General features: G+C 37.3%; 4 protein-coding genes across 5 annotated transcripts; 3 read left to right on the top strand and 1 right to left on the bottom strand.

Annotated features, from left to right (window-relative positions):
• Positions 1-2,376: 2,376 nt before the first annotated feature.
• Positions 2,377-8,753, top strand: LOC145239004 (H(+)/Cl(-) exchange transporter 4-like). Its single transcript, XM_080102301.1, has 12 exons — positions 2,377-2,401; positions 2,868-3,128; positions 4,956-5,140; positions 5,264-5,389; positions 5,461-5,748; positions 5,817-6,065; positions 6,131-6,484; positions 6,550-6,736; positions 7,756-7,965; positions 8,024-8,209; positions 8,340-8,565; positions 8,663-8,753. The coding sequence occupies exons 1-12, from the start codon at positions 2,377-2,379 to the stop codon at positions 8,751-8,753; spliced, it is 2,388 nt and encodes a 795-aa protein (XP_079958427.1).
• Positions 8,201-10,091, bottom strand: LOC145239277 (uncharacterized). Its single transcript, XM_080102580.1, has 3 exons — positions 9,862-10,091; positions 9,364-9,501; positions 8,201-9,210 (listed from the first exon to the last, which is right to left on the bottom strand). Exons 1-3 carry the CDS (start codon positions 10,011-10,013, stop codon positions 8,955-8,957), a joined length of 546 nt encoding a protein of 181 aa, XP_079958706.1. The 5' UTR covers positions 10,014-10,091; the 3' UTR covers positions 8,201-8,954.
• A 349-nt stretch (positions 10,092-10,440) lies between these two features.
• On the top strand, positions 10,441-12,739 carry LOC145239732 (uncharacterized). 2 transcript variants are annotated; one of them, XM_080103127.1, is made up of 5 exons: positions 10,441-11,535; positions 11,595-11,734; positions 11,924-12,075; positions 12,166-12,294; positions 12,393-12,458. In XM_080103127.1, exons 1-5 carry the CDS (start codon positions 10,732-10,734, stop codon positions 12,395-12,397), a joined length of 1,230 nt encoding a protein of 409 aa, XP_079959253.1. In that variant the 5' UTR covers positions 10,441-10,731; the 3' UTR covers positions 12,398-12,458. The 2 variants fall into 2 exon arrangements, with proteins under 2 accessions (XP_079959253.1, XP_079959252.1); XM_080103126.1 differs by having other exon boundaries at positions 10,444-11,535; positions 12,166-12,290; positions 12,393-12,739.
• Positions 12,740-14,130: 1,391 nt separating this feature from the next.
• LOC145239731 (putative methyltransferase-like protein 25) lies at positions 14,131-16,379 on the top strand. The gene is made up of 3 exons (XM_080103125.1): positions 14,131-15,099; positions 15,199-15,331; positions 15,816-16,379. The coding sequence occupies exons 1-3, from the start codon at positions 14,181-14,183 to the stop codon at positions 16,225-16,227; spliced, it is 1,464 nt and encodes a 487-aa protein (XP_079959251.1). The 5' UTR covers positions 14,131-14,180; the 3' UTR covers positions 16,228-16,379.
• Positions 16,380-16,421: the final 42 nt, after the last annotated feature.

Genomic DNA, 16,421 nt, shown 5'->3' on the forward strand with positions numbered 1-16,421 from the left:
AGAAGCAGGACGAGCACATGTACTGATTTCGTACAGACGAAAAATAACGTCGGAATCCACTTATATAAATGGTTTTACTTATTTACCAATTCAAAGCGTTACTTTAGGTTTTTAAGCACACGTGCTTACCCTTAAGAAATGCACAAATCAGACAGGCAACAGTTCCTGGTAGTTGTACTCAAAACAGATGTAACCGGTGACCAGCCATGTGCGAATCTAGGGGGTGAAAATAAATAAAACTTATGCCGGCCGATAGACTGCAGAACTTACCTCGGACAGAAGTAATGCGCCATACACAAAGTATCCTTCACCTATCAGCGTTTTGACATTCGTTTGCCCACGCAGTGCTGTGGTACTTCCATTTAGTTATATTCTGTATAGTGACGTAAAAAGCTTGCTTTGTACGGTAATGGTCAACCGAACACAAAATAAGTTTAAATCAAATAATTTGACGTTTTTTTTTTTTTGCTTTCAGATGTTTTCATTTTGTTGTTTCTGATAAATGTTTGCTTTTTTAATGTTTACCAAAGGCCTTTGTGACTCCCAATAAAATGGCAAACGACCTTCACAGGGGTCGCGAGTCGCGACACAGGTTGAAAACCGCCTGCGCGTTGGAACTTCGTTCAAACTTGGTTGGCACACAGTAGCAAACTCTTGTTTTACAAAAACTTTGCACTGTAGTAGGTTAGTAGTGCGTTTAATTAACAAAGTAAAAGGGTTTAGGAATATTTTTATTGTGTACTTTTACATCAGATAAACAGGAAATGGTCGCAACTCCTATACACGAGTACGCTTTGTTTAATCTAAGTTTGTTTTTCAATAATTTGACAGTTTCATCGGTCTGCTCTAGTCTAAGATACGCCATTCATTTACACTGAAAAATATTGACGGTTAGGGCTAAAAATTTGTTTTTAAGTATTATAACATTATAATTCAACATTACATTATTATTAGAAACTAGCCCTATTGGGCGGAAAAACCGCCACCCGAAATATTTTGCAGTAAGCCCAAACGTGACATACGAAGCAGCCGATTAAGCGAAGAAAAGAAATGCTTCCACTTGCCTTTATTATGTGACGTGATAAAACGTAAAAATGCAAATGCAAGTAAAAATGCAAGTAAAAGTAAATTGGCACATTACAGTGCAATGCAAATCGTCCCCACTCTGGCACTGCAAAGAAATAAAAGCAAACAAACACTGATGCTCCTGCAGAGCCATTAATGGTACAGCTCACATATGAAACAACAGAAGAAGTTTGCTATTACCGATAGGTGGTGCAAAGAGCATTTGCAAATATTTGAAAGCAAACTGCGTGAAAAAGCTGATGTTTAGGGCTATTAGGGTTGGTGTGAGGGATTCTAAGAAAATAGCAATAAACCCAGCAGATAAACATATAGTTCACAAACCTATATTTCGTTCCTGGCCCCTTCCAGTCACTAACAAAACACAAAAATGTCGGCTATTTGTAAAAAGAATGGTCTACAATGGTTATATAGAACACATTTACCTCGCTGAAATGCTCTATTCGCCACGAATGATGTGAATGTGTGGTTATTAATGAAGCTATCTTCCGGTTTCCGCATCTATGGTGGCATTCAGAGGCCGTTAGTGTAACTTCATTCGTTAGTGTAACATCATTCTAGCCAGAGAGGTCGCTTTCTAAAGGCAGAGAATAACATAAGGTACAAATAAAAAAAAAATACAATCGTATAAAAAATGCCAGGACTTGAAGTAAAAAATCGAAATGTTTCTTTTAACTCATTGGGGAAAGAAGAAACTATACCACTTCGCAATTTTTGGACCCAAACTTGTAAGTAAAAAACAATAAAGCATGTTATGTACGCCGTTGATTTAAAATGAAAATATTACCTGATTTAAAAACTATTACCGAAAATAAAGCTGAAAACCTACTGCAGAACTGTGCTCTATAATGATATAATGAGTATGCTGCGAACTGTTTCAATTATACATGCTGCAGCAAATAATAAGAAGTTGCAACTATCTCCAAATTTTAAGTGAAATTTAAATTTTGCCTGGAAAATCAATTCATTGAAATTTTTCAGGCAAACCTGAAACATTTATATCAAAATATATGATTAAGTCAGTGGTACTGATGTAGTGCGATTTGCTTTTTATTATTTTATCGAACCAAGCTTTGACTTATAGATCAATAGAAAATTAAATCCAGAAAAACATCGTCATAGGAAATTATGAACATTTAGAAATGAGGTACTTTTTCGAACCCGATTTTTATTTATGGAAAAAAGTTTGTCTTTGTTATTTTTTATAGCAACATCTTTGACTATTGAAGCAACATTATTATTTGTCTTAGAAAAATATGTGACAAGTACGTCATGGCATTGCTTGCAGCCTAAATGCAATACAATGCGGCACTAACAGGTACTAACATTAGAACTCACAACAGACAAGTTTGTTATCTACAGATAAATGGCGTAAAGAGCTCAGTTTTTTTAAACTAACAGCGAGATTGAGATAGGGTTAGGAATTAAATGAAAGGTTATGAACAAGGTTTATAAGTTGGTTTTATTCTTATTTTGATTATAAAATCTCACCCCAACTCTAATAGCCCCAACAACCGTCAGCATTTTTACACAATTTGGTTTTCGAAAATGCTTTTTCCCATACCTAGCGGTATTTAGCACCCTTTGTTTGATATAAGTTTTTACGTTAGTAGAATTTGCATTTATGCAGGGTTGCCACTCATTGCGATTTTTACCAAAATTTTGGGATTTCAAAAATGAGCTTATGATCTATGAAAAACCCTGCGGATGTTTGGTATTGTTTTGCTGGCATTTTATGCAATATTACTAGTTCCAAACATATAAACATGTTTGTGTTATCCAAGCTATCACCAGTCCACCACCGAACATAAAAACCTTTTCGCAATCGACCAGCAACTCCAGATGTGATCATGGCGATGATATTGATGACATTGGAACATACGATGATTTCCACACGATTGATTGGCTTCGGGAAATGTCGCGTAACCGGTTGCGCCACCGACAAATATACCAGAGCACGAAAGAATCCTGTTTTGATAAAACTAAAAGTTGGCACGACGCGTCTTCGGGTTGGATTTTGGTTTTGCTTATTGGCCTTGCAGCAGGTAAACTTTCACGAATTTTACATTTTATTTCAAACTACTTTAAAATTTTAACAAGAAAATGGTCGAACGGTTTTATTTGCCAAAATTTGCAACTTGTGCCACTGTATTGTCAATAAATCAAAAAAGCCCTGATTTTCTCAAAGATTAATGTTATACTTTTGCAAAATAAAGCTTGATTTAACAAACAGCAGGATATTGACCCATTTCCAACAGCAAGATGCAAATTTAAGCTTGCTGTTCACAATTACGCGTAATAATCATCCAAAAGCAATTTAAGACATTGCAGCAGTGATTCCCAACCCTTTCTGTGGTCGCGTGCTACTTTGAGGTTACGCATCGTCACCTCATACCTATACTTAGAATGAAGTATTTTTAATCAGACTATTTTCATTTAACTGCTGCATTCTGAATTTAAAAACGTAGTGCAACAAAGAGCACAGCACACTAATGTGCAATCTGTTAACTGCTTGCTTGCCATCAGGCTATTAATACGGGGCAAAACATCTTTTGACACAATATTACGTAAGTCATGTTTTAGCTTCCCTTCGACATTGTACGAAACTAATTTAAAATTTAATACATTCAATTCGCATTTTGCGCTTGTATTGCACCTTAATTCCATGGAAACCAGTGAACTGATTGGTGAGCGCCTAATCGCTTTGGTTATAACTATGACGAAACAATTCCAGACAAAACATTTTCTTCACAAAAAGCGATCAGCTTCCTAATTTTGCTCCATTGTAGCAAGTGATACGCAACCCCGTGTTATAAGTCTAACACAGGGGTTCTTAACCAGGGGTACGTGTGCCCCTTGGGGGTACGAAGCACTAAAGCAGGGGTACAACATGCAGGGTGAAATCATGCCGTATTTAGGCATATTTGTAAAGAATGCGTAACAAGTTACTTTGTTATATGTGTAAAACGGTTTGGTTTTGTACTACTTACAATACTGTTTTAATGCATGCATCCAACACGCAAGTTATAAATAGCTATTATTAAAATTATGTTAATTCCCATTATTACAATTTATTAACTTCCGTCGGCTATTTTAGACAGGGGGTACGAGAAAATTTTATGAAAGCTCAAAGGGTACGAGCGCTAAAAAGGTTAAGAAACACTGGTCTAACACGTTTAACAAACGTTTTACGTCAGAATAAGCGGTTTGTGTGCAAAAATTCGGAATGAATAAAATACCAAAAGTTGTTCGCGTACCACCGGTTGGGAACAACTGTATTACAGACAAGTAAAACACACCACAGGATGGTTTTTGAACAGGGGTATTTTTGTTACGTGTAATGCAAGAGGTAGAACTGCTAACACTGGAACTCGGCTGACGCCCGGTTTGGTAGGCGGCGCAACAGAGCATAGGCGTTTATGGTGCTGACTCAGCAATCATTCTTACCATAAACCCAAGTTGCTGAATCATTACCATAAACGCCTATGCTCCGTTGCGCTACCTACCAGAAATTCCCAGACCGTTGGCCAGCCAAATTCCAGTGTTAGTAGCTCTACCAATGCAATAAAGGGCATTGTTCAGCAATGGAACTATCCATTTTAAATTTTGCTTTGTTTTATACATTTTCACAATTGGTGCTGTTCATTCGCGGTGTCACTTGTGAGATGTTATATGCTCTTGCCCCTCTAGAAACACATCGTGACCAGTATGAGGCGTTGAGAAACGCTACATTTAGGGCCGTAATTGCTACCGTTATCAGGTTTAATTTTAAGACTTATAATTCGCGCCAACTTCGAAAACGTAGTGGCTTTAACAACCGCAACACATTGACATATTTTGGTTAGGATTTATTGAATACCTTTTACACTTAGGTGCGTTGGCTGGAATTATTGACATTGTAACGAAATGGTTGTCCGACCTAAAACTGGGAATATGCAGCAGCCACTTTTGGTTTAACCAAGCTTCGTGTTGTTGGAATTCTTTAAGTCCAACTGCTACAGCAACGAACTGTTCGGATTGGAAAACTTGGGCTCACATATTTTCTCTCAGTTCCACGGTACAGTTTAAAATATCAGACATGTGTATTTCTTTTAGTACAATTTTAAGAGAAGTTTGTAGTATAGCATTTTATTTACATACATTTCGTAATTTGCTAATTTGATGTTGTTTTCTGATTTAGAGTCCTCAAAGTATGTACGCTTTTAATTACGTGGCATACATCATTATTGCGATCTTTTTTTCAACTTTGGCTGCTGTACTAGTAAAGATGTTTGCTCCCTATGCTTGTGGGTCTGGAATACCGGAGGTAATTGCTGATGATTTTGTATTTTTGTAAAAAAAATTGCTGTGCAGATATCTTATAAGCACACATTTCAGGTCAAGACTATTCTGAGCGGTTTTATTATTCGTGGTTACCTAGGAAAATGGACGTTGCTCATAAAATGTGTCACAGCTCCGTTGGCTGTTGCATCGAACTTAAGCTTGGGAAAAGAGGGCCCATTGGTTCACATCTCGTCTTGCTGTGGAAATGTGTTTGCCAATCTTTTCCCAAAGTATGCCAAGAACGAAGCTAAAAAGAGAGAGGCATTATCTGCAGCAGCGGCGGCGGGTGTGTCAGTTGCTTTTGGTGTTCCCGTAGGAGGCGTTTTATTCAGTTTAGAGGAGGTAAAAAATATTTAATTGCATTTTGTTAAAATTTAAAAAAATACAGTCACTTTGTCTTTAATTCTTAGGTCAGTTATTATTTTCCAATGAAAACGATGTGGCGTTCATTTTTTGCTGCACTGATTGCGGCGTTTATCCTCCGGTCACTTAACCCATACGGAAGCGCACATTTCGTCATGTTTTATGTGACCTACAACCGGCCTTGGCTTCTTTTTGAACTGATTCCTTTTGCACTGCTTGGAATACTTGGTGGTTTATATGGTGCGGCGTTTATTCACGCCAATCTGGCTTGGTGCAGATTCAGAAAAACTTCCAGGGTAAAGCATAAAAATGTGTTAATAAATGTAATGCACATGTGTCATGTGATGTACTTTTTTTAAAGTTGGGGAAATACCCGATCATAGAAGTGATGTTTGTTACTCTTATAACAACAGCGGGTTCATATCCGAATCCGTACACAAAAATCGACGCCAGCACCATGATTTTTCAGCTTGTGAGCGAATGCAGTCCTTATGTTAGAAATAACCTGTGTGATTATTCTATAGAGGTAAGTTTCGATATGCTCAGTATGTATTTGAAAATGTGCGGACAAATAACATGTTTTCTCGCACAGGGTGTAAACGTCACAAACATACACACTGCCCCTGTTGGTGTTGGTTTGCAAACAGCACTAAGTCAACTTTCTATTGCCTTTATTTTCAAATGCATCATTACTGTGTTTACGTTTGGCTTAAAAGTAAGTTTGTTTTTCATCCAATGCCACACAGAAAACGGTATTTGACAGTGTCATTTTCGCTATAGATTCCAACCGGACTGTTCATACCAAGTTTGGGCGTCGGTGCTCTCATGGGACGCATGGTTGGGATCGGAGTGGAACAGCTTGTGAACAGATATCCACATTGCCCATTGTGGGAAAGCAGTTGTCATTCAGGTCACACTTGCATTACGCCTGGATTGTATGCGATGGTTGGAGCTGCTGCAACCCTGGGTAAATCATAATTGTGCAGATTTTTTTGGTCAAAATGGATCACGGGTCACCACACTTTAGTTCGCAAATTTTGACCATTCTTCTGTTTATGTATACCCAACTTTTTTAAATGTTATTTCTATCCTAAACAATGAATCAAAAAAGCAAACACTAGTTTGTGATTCAGTGGGTATAGTTGCATTAGCCTTTGACTAATGCATATCAACGTACAATGCAAGAAAACCAAAATTTTTGGCATCACCCTTTGGCAAGCAGACACTTTTGCTCGTTTTCTATTTTCTGCAGTTTTCCTATTGTTGTATTCCAGCGGTTCTCAAACTGGGGTCCGCGGTCCTTTAGGGCAATGGTCGGCAACCACGAGGAGTTCGTTACCGGGCCGTATAACTTTTCCTGTGGAACGGTTTAAAACATTTTGCCCATGTATCCCGGGAATGATAAACTAATTTAGGTGTTTTTATTGCTAAATATTTGTAGTTTTTTGAAGACCGGTCCGCGATAAAATTTCACTTTCAAAAACGGTCCGCGGTGCAAAAAAGGTTGCCGACCCCTGCTTTAGGGGTCCGTTAGGCATTTTTGGGGGGACTGCGAAAAGGTTAAAGTAATTCTATAATCTTATTTGGCGTCAATTTGTGCCACTAAATAAGTTTAAATCAAAATAAAAGTGAGAATCGACTGTCTCTATCGCTAAACAATAGCCTTTAAACAGCAAAGGCAATTGTTGGCGCACAATCGTAATGCGTTTTTTTGTCTTGTCTGTGATGTCATAAACTGTCTTTTGATCATTATTATGCGCAAATTTTCGAGCTAAAATCCAGCAATCAACTTTCGTTTTTCTAAAATACACATTCAGGCTTAAGGACCGCGAGCCCTCGAAATAATGGCAACGGTTTTAAAATAATGGTTTTGAAAAAATAATGAAAAAGTTTGAGAACCTCTATCGGTCTATCCAATGAAGTTGATTTTGGTGGTTTGCAATTAGCTGTACTTGAACATGAGTGATTTAAAACTTTGACGCTCAGGTGGAGTGACAAGGATGACGGTTTCGCTTGTGGTTGTTATGTTCGAGTTGACAGGCGGTTTGCAATACATAGTCCCTCTTATGCTCGCAGCCATGTGCAGTAAATGGGCTGGTGATGCATTTGGTAGAGAGGGTATATATGACGGTCACATCAAACTCAACGGGTACCCATTCCTCGAGAACAAAGAAGAATTTACATACACAACCTTAGGTAAGAACTACTGTTGCATTGCATTATTTTCTCGACATTCTACAATGTGTATTTTTAGCTGATGACGTAATGCGTCCTAGAAGAGGGGATGCCCCATTAACAGTAGTTACTCAAGAAATGACCATCGGAGAGTTGGACAATCTTGTCAAAACAACTAAATTTAACGGCTTTCCAGTTGTTTCATCCAGAGACGACAAGCGATTGGTTGGATATTTGTATAGAAGAGATCTTATACTCGCCCTTGGTAGGTCATTTTTATTTGAGTAGTGACTTCGTGCAACCAATAAGAATAAGCATTATGCAGTAGCGTTAAGGTGGCTTAAATCAGCCGAAAAATAGAATATCTTGCTGACATGCATTGCGATGAATTGCAGATAATGCTTGGACTAACAATCAAAATGTGAACCGAGATTGTAAAGTTTTCTTTACACTCAACGCACCAACGTTATCTGGAATGTCAAAACATGATCCAACTCCTATTCGATTATTTAATATAGTGGATTTGAGTCCAATTACAATTACTGATCACACTCCGATGGAAATAGTTGTGGAGATTTTTTCCAAGCTTGGAATCAGACAAGCACTTGTTACACACAATGGGTAATTTCATTTTTTGTAATCCTGAAACGGCGTTACGCCAACGTCGATCAACTTCTTTTTGTAAGCTCAATTTATGATGTAAAAACTATTTATATAGAACTCTACTGGGAATTATTACGAAGAAAGATATTTTGCGGCACATCGCGGAACTGAGCGGAGAGGATCCTGACCATATTATGTTTGACTGAAATAATTCACCAAGCACGTCTTGGTTTTGTTCTCCAACAGATGATTTTGTCAGAGGTTTCTTTGATAAAAATGAAGTGTGCAAAATTATAAATACGTCATATGGAAAGAAGACATTTTTCTCAATTCAAACGTGAAGTGTTTAAAGCAAGGTTTTAACACAAGACAAATTTACGCCGGAAAAATATTGTTACCAATGAACATCATAGCAACGCTAAATCGCATTCATGTACAGTGTGAACACGTCGTCGACCGGTCTTTTTTAAACAAACTTGACAACTGTGCTCTAATACACAATCGCGACCAAGTTGACATCTTCCTGTCAGATAAAAGCGGCGACAAAAATAGATAGTTGTTGTGATTGCTTCCGCTTGTTGTCGTTCAGATGCTCCGAGACGAAGAGGAAGTTGTTTGGGTTCTTTTCTTTTATCTGACGCTTCGTCGTCCTCAAAATATCTTCTGCAAAAATGTGAAACAATTGTGTCGAGGGTTTTAAACTATATAGATTGCCGATTCGCTTAAAACAAAAGCAGCAAATATTTGCTAAAACAAACATCTGTCTGTGCATTCCAAAATTTGCATGAACCGTTGTTAACAAAAAGCAGTTCTTACATGGCGATTCGCGAAAAATCATCACCAACAAACATTTCATTGCGATCCAGGCTTCTTAGAAGCGCAAAGAAAAAGTCCTGCACTATAGGCCAGTCGTGTCGACATAAACCGTGTCCCATAAATTCCAATACAGAACACCTGTCAGCAAAATATTGTTTTCAATCACTACAAATCAAAGTTCATAGAGATCACATACCAAACCATAACCAAAACATGTAACCGCACATTTCTGCATTTTTCATCACTTACGCATAGGACTTATATGACTTAAATTATTCTTAAGTAAGCTTAAACGTTATTATGGAAAGATTTAGACTTTTACATATATTACAATGAATAAAGCTATATTTATTAGTTGTACGATCTGACATAATTAAGTGTGGGCAATGTTACACATTCTATCAATAAAATGGACCAGCTTTTTCGTGTTTACGTTTACCATGCAAACCAGATTAGGTTTTAAAATAATTTACAACGACAAATCCAAATCACATTTACCACCAGTCGTGTGCTTCTTTTGACAAAGTTGTGTCCTGCAAAGCTGCAACAAATCGACCAATTACAACTTCCTTTCTACTAACTACTCCAGCAGAAGAAGCAGTTCGTCTTAAATCAGCAAAATTAGAAGAAAAACTATTTCTCGAAGTCATTTCGCAGTCACTCCTTTGTATTGCGCTAGCTGTAACAGCAATATACAATCATTAAACTCACTCTTACAAACGTGATTTGATAATAGCTACAGCTAACGATATGAAGCGACGTGTTTCTGCGACACCTGTTCTGCCCGCGGGCAACAACGTTTAATGTCGTCAGAACCGATTCTTTTATGCTTGCCGCCATACGTTTAAACTAGATTTATGCAAATTTATTCAAAAAATGTTTGTGTACTGTTATGTTAAATGTAGCCGTAGTTTATTTATGGATTAAATCACTTTTATGGACTAAATTATACTATTCGGTCAATATCGAGTAACGTTTAAATTTAGAAATTTATTTTACATTAGTTCAACGATATGTCTATATCAAGCACAAAATTTAAGTTGTCGAATGAATTTCGAGAACGAATATGTGCAAGCATCGATCGATTAATCCGATCATAACGAATCAACATTACATTTATTGTTTTTCGTGGGCGCAAGTTGCGGTTCAGCGAAACGACGATGCACTTCGGCGGTGTATAATGTCTTCTTAATACACGATTACCCTGCAGGGATGAGTGCAACTTTCACGCTCTGTTTTTCCATCAACGAGATTAGATCTTCTGGCATTTTATCTACATTATCTCATTTTGCGAGAAAATTTTTGTTCGACTTCTTTTCTTGAGCAACACACCCCGAAGCATAATGCATTCATAATGCGTGATTTCCGATGGTCCAAGTACTTGACGACATTTTACGGACGTTGTTAACCATTTTTGAGCTCATTCAGGACGTTGTTTATTACAAAATGCAAGCACTTGCGGTTGTTGACGGGTCGGTTTGGTCACTTACCAGCAATGAAGTTAATCGGGACTTGCTGAACCGCCACCGAGTTATTGTCAAGTACAAGTATTATTTAAGTAAGGACGAGGATAGTCTTGGCAACACTTTGGTGTGGCACAATTTTTTTGCTACAAGCCAATCAAAGCTGATATGTTCATCATCAATGAAACATCGTCAGGATAGATTGACATCAGTGGACAGTGGTTATTCATGTCAGTCTGATATGTCAACAAACGACATGGATTCTTTTGATAACAAACTACCACGCGCGCTCGGTATTGCATTTCAAAACGCTCCAGATGAACAAAAACCAAGTCTAAGGCAAGCACTAAATTTGTCTTTGCAAGAGCAAAATGACATATCAAGGATAAAACTGGGATACGACGAATCCGGAGAAATAAAGACTTCAAAAGCTTGTCTTGTTAAAAACACATCTAACTGCCTCTACGACAACAGTGAGGATGGTAAAGGCAAAGAAAATTGTTTAGTTTTTCCCGTCAAGCAAAAACCCGAAAACAAAATGGTGGTAAAGTATAAATATTTACTGAGTCGCAAAAAGGACTGGGAAGGAAATCCTATTACATGGGCAAATACTAAAGATGAAATCGACAATGGGGCAAATGCAGACAAACTGATGCTTCTGGAGTACAAAGAATTATCCCCAGTCAAGCAGTACACCTCTTCTGTATTGGTAAAAGTTTAGGCCTAATTAATTCTTATTAGCCTAAACATAATTTAACTAATGTTTAGACGGAAAGAATATTCCGAAACTGCGACGTTAAATCTTCAGCAACAAGTGTGTTTTCACGTGGCAGCGTACAAACCGACAAGGAGTGGCAGCAAATAACAAATCACAAAGAAAGATGGGATAGTTCTTCAGCCTCGCACAAGTACAAAATTTGATTACGTCAAAATGGTTACCACGTGCAAAATTTAAGTTTACTGGAGTCGTACTTGAAATATTGAGTATTTGCTCATAACTATCTGCACAAAAAATTAGTGAACAAACCATCGTGCCATGGAAAAAATAATGAAACGCTGGGAACATTAATAGATACTTCAAATAATTGTTTTTGCAGCGCAAGCAGTGGTTACGAATCGTGCCTAAACCTTTCCAGCGTCGATCAAACATTCCGCAGTAAATTATATGAAGCATATGTCAGTGAAGATGTAACGAATTCCATTACAACTTCGACGCCGATCAAGCCAACAGCATGCAAACAAAAAAAAGGTTAATATGTCTAGTTTCTTTACATTATCGCATTATGCTTTACTCGTCTAACAACTTAAAAAAAGGATTTGATTTTTGGTAATTCTGCAGATAAAAATCGATGTGAGTCTGAAAACGTCGATGCAAGTACTAAATTTCAAACTGCACAAAGTAGAAAGAAAGTCAAACAACTTCAGTCATCTAGCCATTTCGCAAAGGAAAAGGTTACTTTCACGGTAGGTCAGTGTTTGAAAGCTTTTGCTATTTATAATTAATCTCAATGTACATTAAAAAGCTTTCTAAAATGCCAACGTTTTTGATTTTGTTTGTTTTTCCAGGCTAAACTTGGTTGTATTCCATACTCCGCCATTTTTCGACTTGATGATCACATCGACCATTTAAAGACTTTTATTCATTTAATATCCGGACTGCCCGGGAGCAAGCAAAGGTTTAGCTCCCTTTTTCGAGACTATACAGAAAGCAAGAACTTCAAGCAAAAAAAGAAGATACAAACTCTTCGTGATCTTGGATTAAGTGATGGACAAACTATTCATTTGATGGTCACTGAAGCATAACACGATATGTTTCATTGCAACCCGCTGTATATTTCTTTGTCTAAAACCATTTCAGTTTCGAAATAAATGTTGTAACATTTGAAGCCACAATAAACGGGTTAACCATTAAACACGCGCGAGGGCCACATGGCTTACAAGCCCAGACGCAGCCTTAATTTCCAAAACTGGAACTCGCCAGGCAGTTTTGACGGGACGGCCAAGGGCTTACGTTCTTCACAATCTTACTTTTATTCAGATGGCACCACTGTTAAATTAAAAAAAATATGAAGAATGTATGTGTCTCATCTACCAAGAAATGCTCCTTTATTCTATCACAAGTACCAAAAGAAGGCAAATGTTCGCGCACAATTACTATTCTTTGCTCTTGTCTGTGACGCAACAAACCGCGTTTGGATCACACTTAAACTTATGCGTTGTAATCGTGTTAGGCCTGGTAAAGTTAGTCCTAGAATTCATTCTGCAGGTTTGTTCAATCTTGAATGATTACGTTATAAAAAAATCTATACGTTTTGTAAAACCAAAAAATACCTTCGCGGGCCGGATAGATAGACGCCGGGGCTATATAAGTTTGGTGACCTCTGATTTAGGTCATACCTCTTCAACCGGGTTTCTGTGAACTGTAAGGGTGCCACAGGGATTCCCTCTTTGTTGTAGCAATTTAAAACTCACCTTTACAGTCTATTTACCGTGTTCGTAATGTTATAGTTTGGAACAGTCACTAGATATTTTGCATGCTTGTCCGTAGGCTGAATTTATTCATAAATAACTCTAAATGCATTGAACTCAATCAAAAGTCTAGTCAACTCAAGGCCAAACCCAGCACGTGCCTACAGCAGGCCAGTCAAAAATCCAGGCCACTTTAAAATCAGTAGAAATTCAGTCATGATTTGGCAACACTGATAATTCTAATTTTTTAGTTGGCACCCCTGATGTTCGGGCCACTGATAAAATGTGCCTACAGGCCAGCAGATCCTTAATCCGGCACTGGCCAAACCGAAATATTGGGTCAAATAGACGAATAATTTTTGTGATGTGATGTCGGTGACGCGTGTGCTCGTTTGCGCAGCATCTAGTACGGGGATTTTCGAACCGTGGGTGTTATTCACGCACGCCACATGTTGTCTTGTTGTAAAACGATTTGTGAATAGCCAATAGGGTTGACTCATGACTGGTGTACGGATTTAACCTGTTTTACAAGTCGTTTACATGTAACCGATTTATTGCACATAAAATTTAATGTTGAAAGCTTGGAAACCAACATTTCAACACCGGAAATAAAATGGGAGAATCTTTTTCCTTGTTTCTGTTATGCAGGAAAGGCTTTCGTTTACATTTTTCGTTATAGACTGATCAAAAAAATGTTTATGCGTGAAATTTTAAATTTTACTAACTTTTGACATGAGCTATGGTGGAAAATTTCCTTTGTAAAAGTAATTGTGCCTAAGTTTGTAAAATAGAAAATATGTTTGTTTTTATTACTATTTCACATTGTTTCCTGTTATATGCACTTATTTATTTATCAGATTTTTCTTTTACCATGTTCAGGACAAAATGAAAACCATTGCTGAAGTACAAAATGCCATAATTGCAGTCATAAATTTCATTCAAAAGTATGAATTAATCGGTGATGTCCACATGGTGGAATATTTTACCAAGGACCATTGGAATGTATTGCTAAGTGGGAATTGTCGAGCTGAACTTTTAAACAAAAATGTTGATGACCTGTACCAGCTAACAAATATTGATAAGCCTTATAATGGTGATATACATAGTGCTTCAGAAGATGAAAAGAAATTTGTTGTAAATGATTTGCAGCAATACATATCTGCTGCACATGACTCTCACCTTACATCTCAAAACATGCTGACTCCAATTAAAGATATTTTAGCAACACTAAATAAAAAACAAGAGGCAACACAAACAGTACAAATCAATTCAAAAGAATATATGTCAGGCAAAAAATCACATGAAGTTGAGAAAATGTCTTCTGTGGTTGACATACTAGCTCAACATTGTAACACTCATCAGGTCTTAGATATTGGATCCGGAAAAGGATACTTAAGTACTCATTTGTCTTTAAAGTACGGAATGAAAGTAACAGCAATTGATTGCAATGATGACAATACTACTGGTGCATCCCAAAGGGCAGAAAAATTTCTATCATACTGGAGAAAGCACCTAAATGGCAGACATACGAAAGAAAGTGGTGCTGCTGCTGCTGTTATTAATAATGATAGTCTCAAACTTGAATCTGTTACTGCATATGTAGCAGCATCAACTGATCCCAGTAAATTTTTGCCCCAAAGTTGTGAACACAATATTGAGGACGCTTGTATTGTAACAGGCTTGCACACATGTGGTGATCTTTGTTCAACAGTGATCTCAATGTTTGTTACCAATAAACTTATAAAGGGGCTGTGTGTCGTTGGATGCTGCTATCATCTTATCTCTGAATCCAATAATGAAACTGGTAAGGATGAAACTGGTATTATGGGTCCCCTTCCCTTAAGGGGACACATATTGTTTTTGTCTTTGAGGATTTCTACTACTGAAACAAAATGTTTTTCAGGCACATTTCCCATGAGTGACTTTTTAGCAACAAAATCTTTCAGTTTGGGCAGAAATAAAAGAATGTTGGCTTTGAAAGCCCCAGAGCGCCATGCTGTCATGAATCCAAAACAACAAAGGGAAAAATCAGAAAGGTAGTGTAGTTTGCTATGTCAGATACAGACAAATCTGATTGATAACTGATTTGCCAAAACAATTTTATATGTGACTAACTAGGCAATTTTAAAAAAAACAAATGGCTACAGTTTGGCTGATTCCTATGCAATTAAATATTATGTGTCCAACTAGTACAGTGGTTCTCAACCAGGCCCATAGCCCCCCCAGGAGGGCACAAGCTCTGTTCCGGGGGGCACGGGTGTAGATTCACCAGAAACACCCACTACAAGCCATTTTCTTTTTAATTTTATTTCCAACACAAGATAGCAATTTACATTTTTAAGGGGGCCCCAGGTCCTACAGGGTTACATGAAGGGGGCCACAAGGCCCAAAAGTTACTTTTAGGGGGCCACGGTCCACAAAAGGTTGAGAACCACGGAACTTGTACATGATCAAACAGGTTTGTCTGTATTGCTAATAAACTCTGTTTTATGAATAAAATGTGTTATCTTTGTATTTTAGGTCATTGTTTTACAGAGCTGTTCTCTCTGTCATCCTTAAAGAAAAGTATGGGTTAAAAAGTGACAGCAAGGATGCTTGTATTGGAAAAATATTTTCTAAATCCCACAGTTTTTTAGACTACATTCGGCGTAGTTTAAACAAACTCAGACTTGACAGTAGTTTACTTTCTGATGAGGAAATTGACAATTATTTGCAATCATATGAGCCCAGGTTTAAGGAACTTGTTGCATTTAGTATGATTCGACATCAGTATGGACCAGCTGTGGAGTCAATTATTGTTCTTGATAAATATCTCTATTTGTTAGAACAAGTTAAAAACACAGGAATTGAAAAGTGTTTTATTGGTGAAGTTTTTGACCCAATTTTGTCACCACGTTGTTTTGCTTTGATAGCATCAAAATCTATTACATAATTTCTGTTCTTGGCTTTTTGGTGCATGTATTTTAAAGGACTTTTTACTGTGATTTTAGATTTTTTTATACTGTATTTGTGAATATGGTAATGTCATTTTTTTAATTGATAAATGCAAGAAAATATTACTGAGATTTTATGTTTTATGTACAGCTATTTTGTTAAGTTGGTGTGTCATGCTTAATGCTGCAACTG

The sequence above is a fragment of the Phallusia mammillata genome, chromosome 7, assembly GCF_965637545.1.
Source record: "Phallusia mammillata chromosome 7, kaPhaMamm4.hap1.1, whole genome shotgun sequence".
Classification (NCBI taxonomy): domain Eukaryota; kingdom Metazoa; phylum Chordata; class Ascidiacea; order Phlebobranchia; family Ascidiidae; genus Phallusia; species Phallusia mammillata.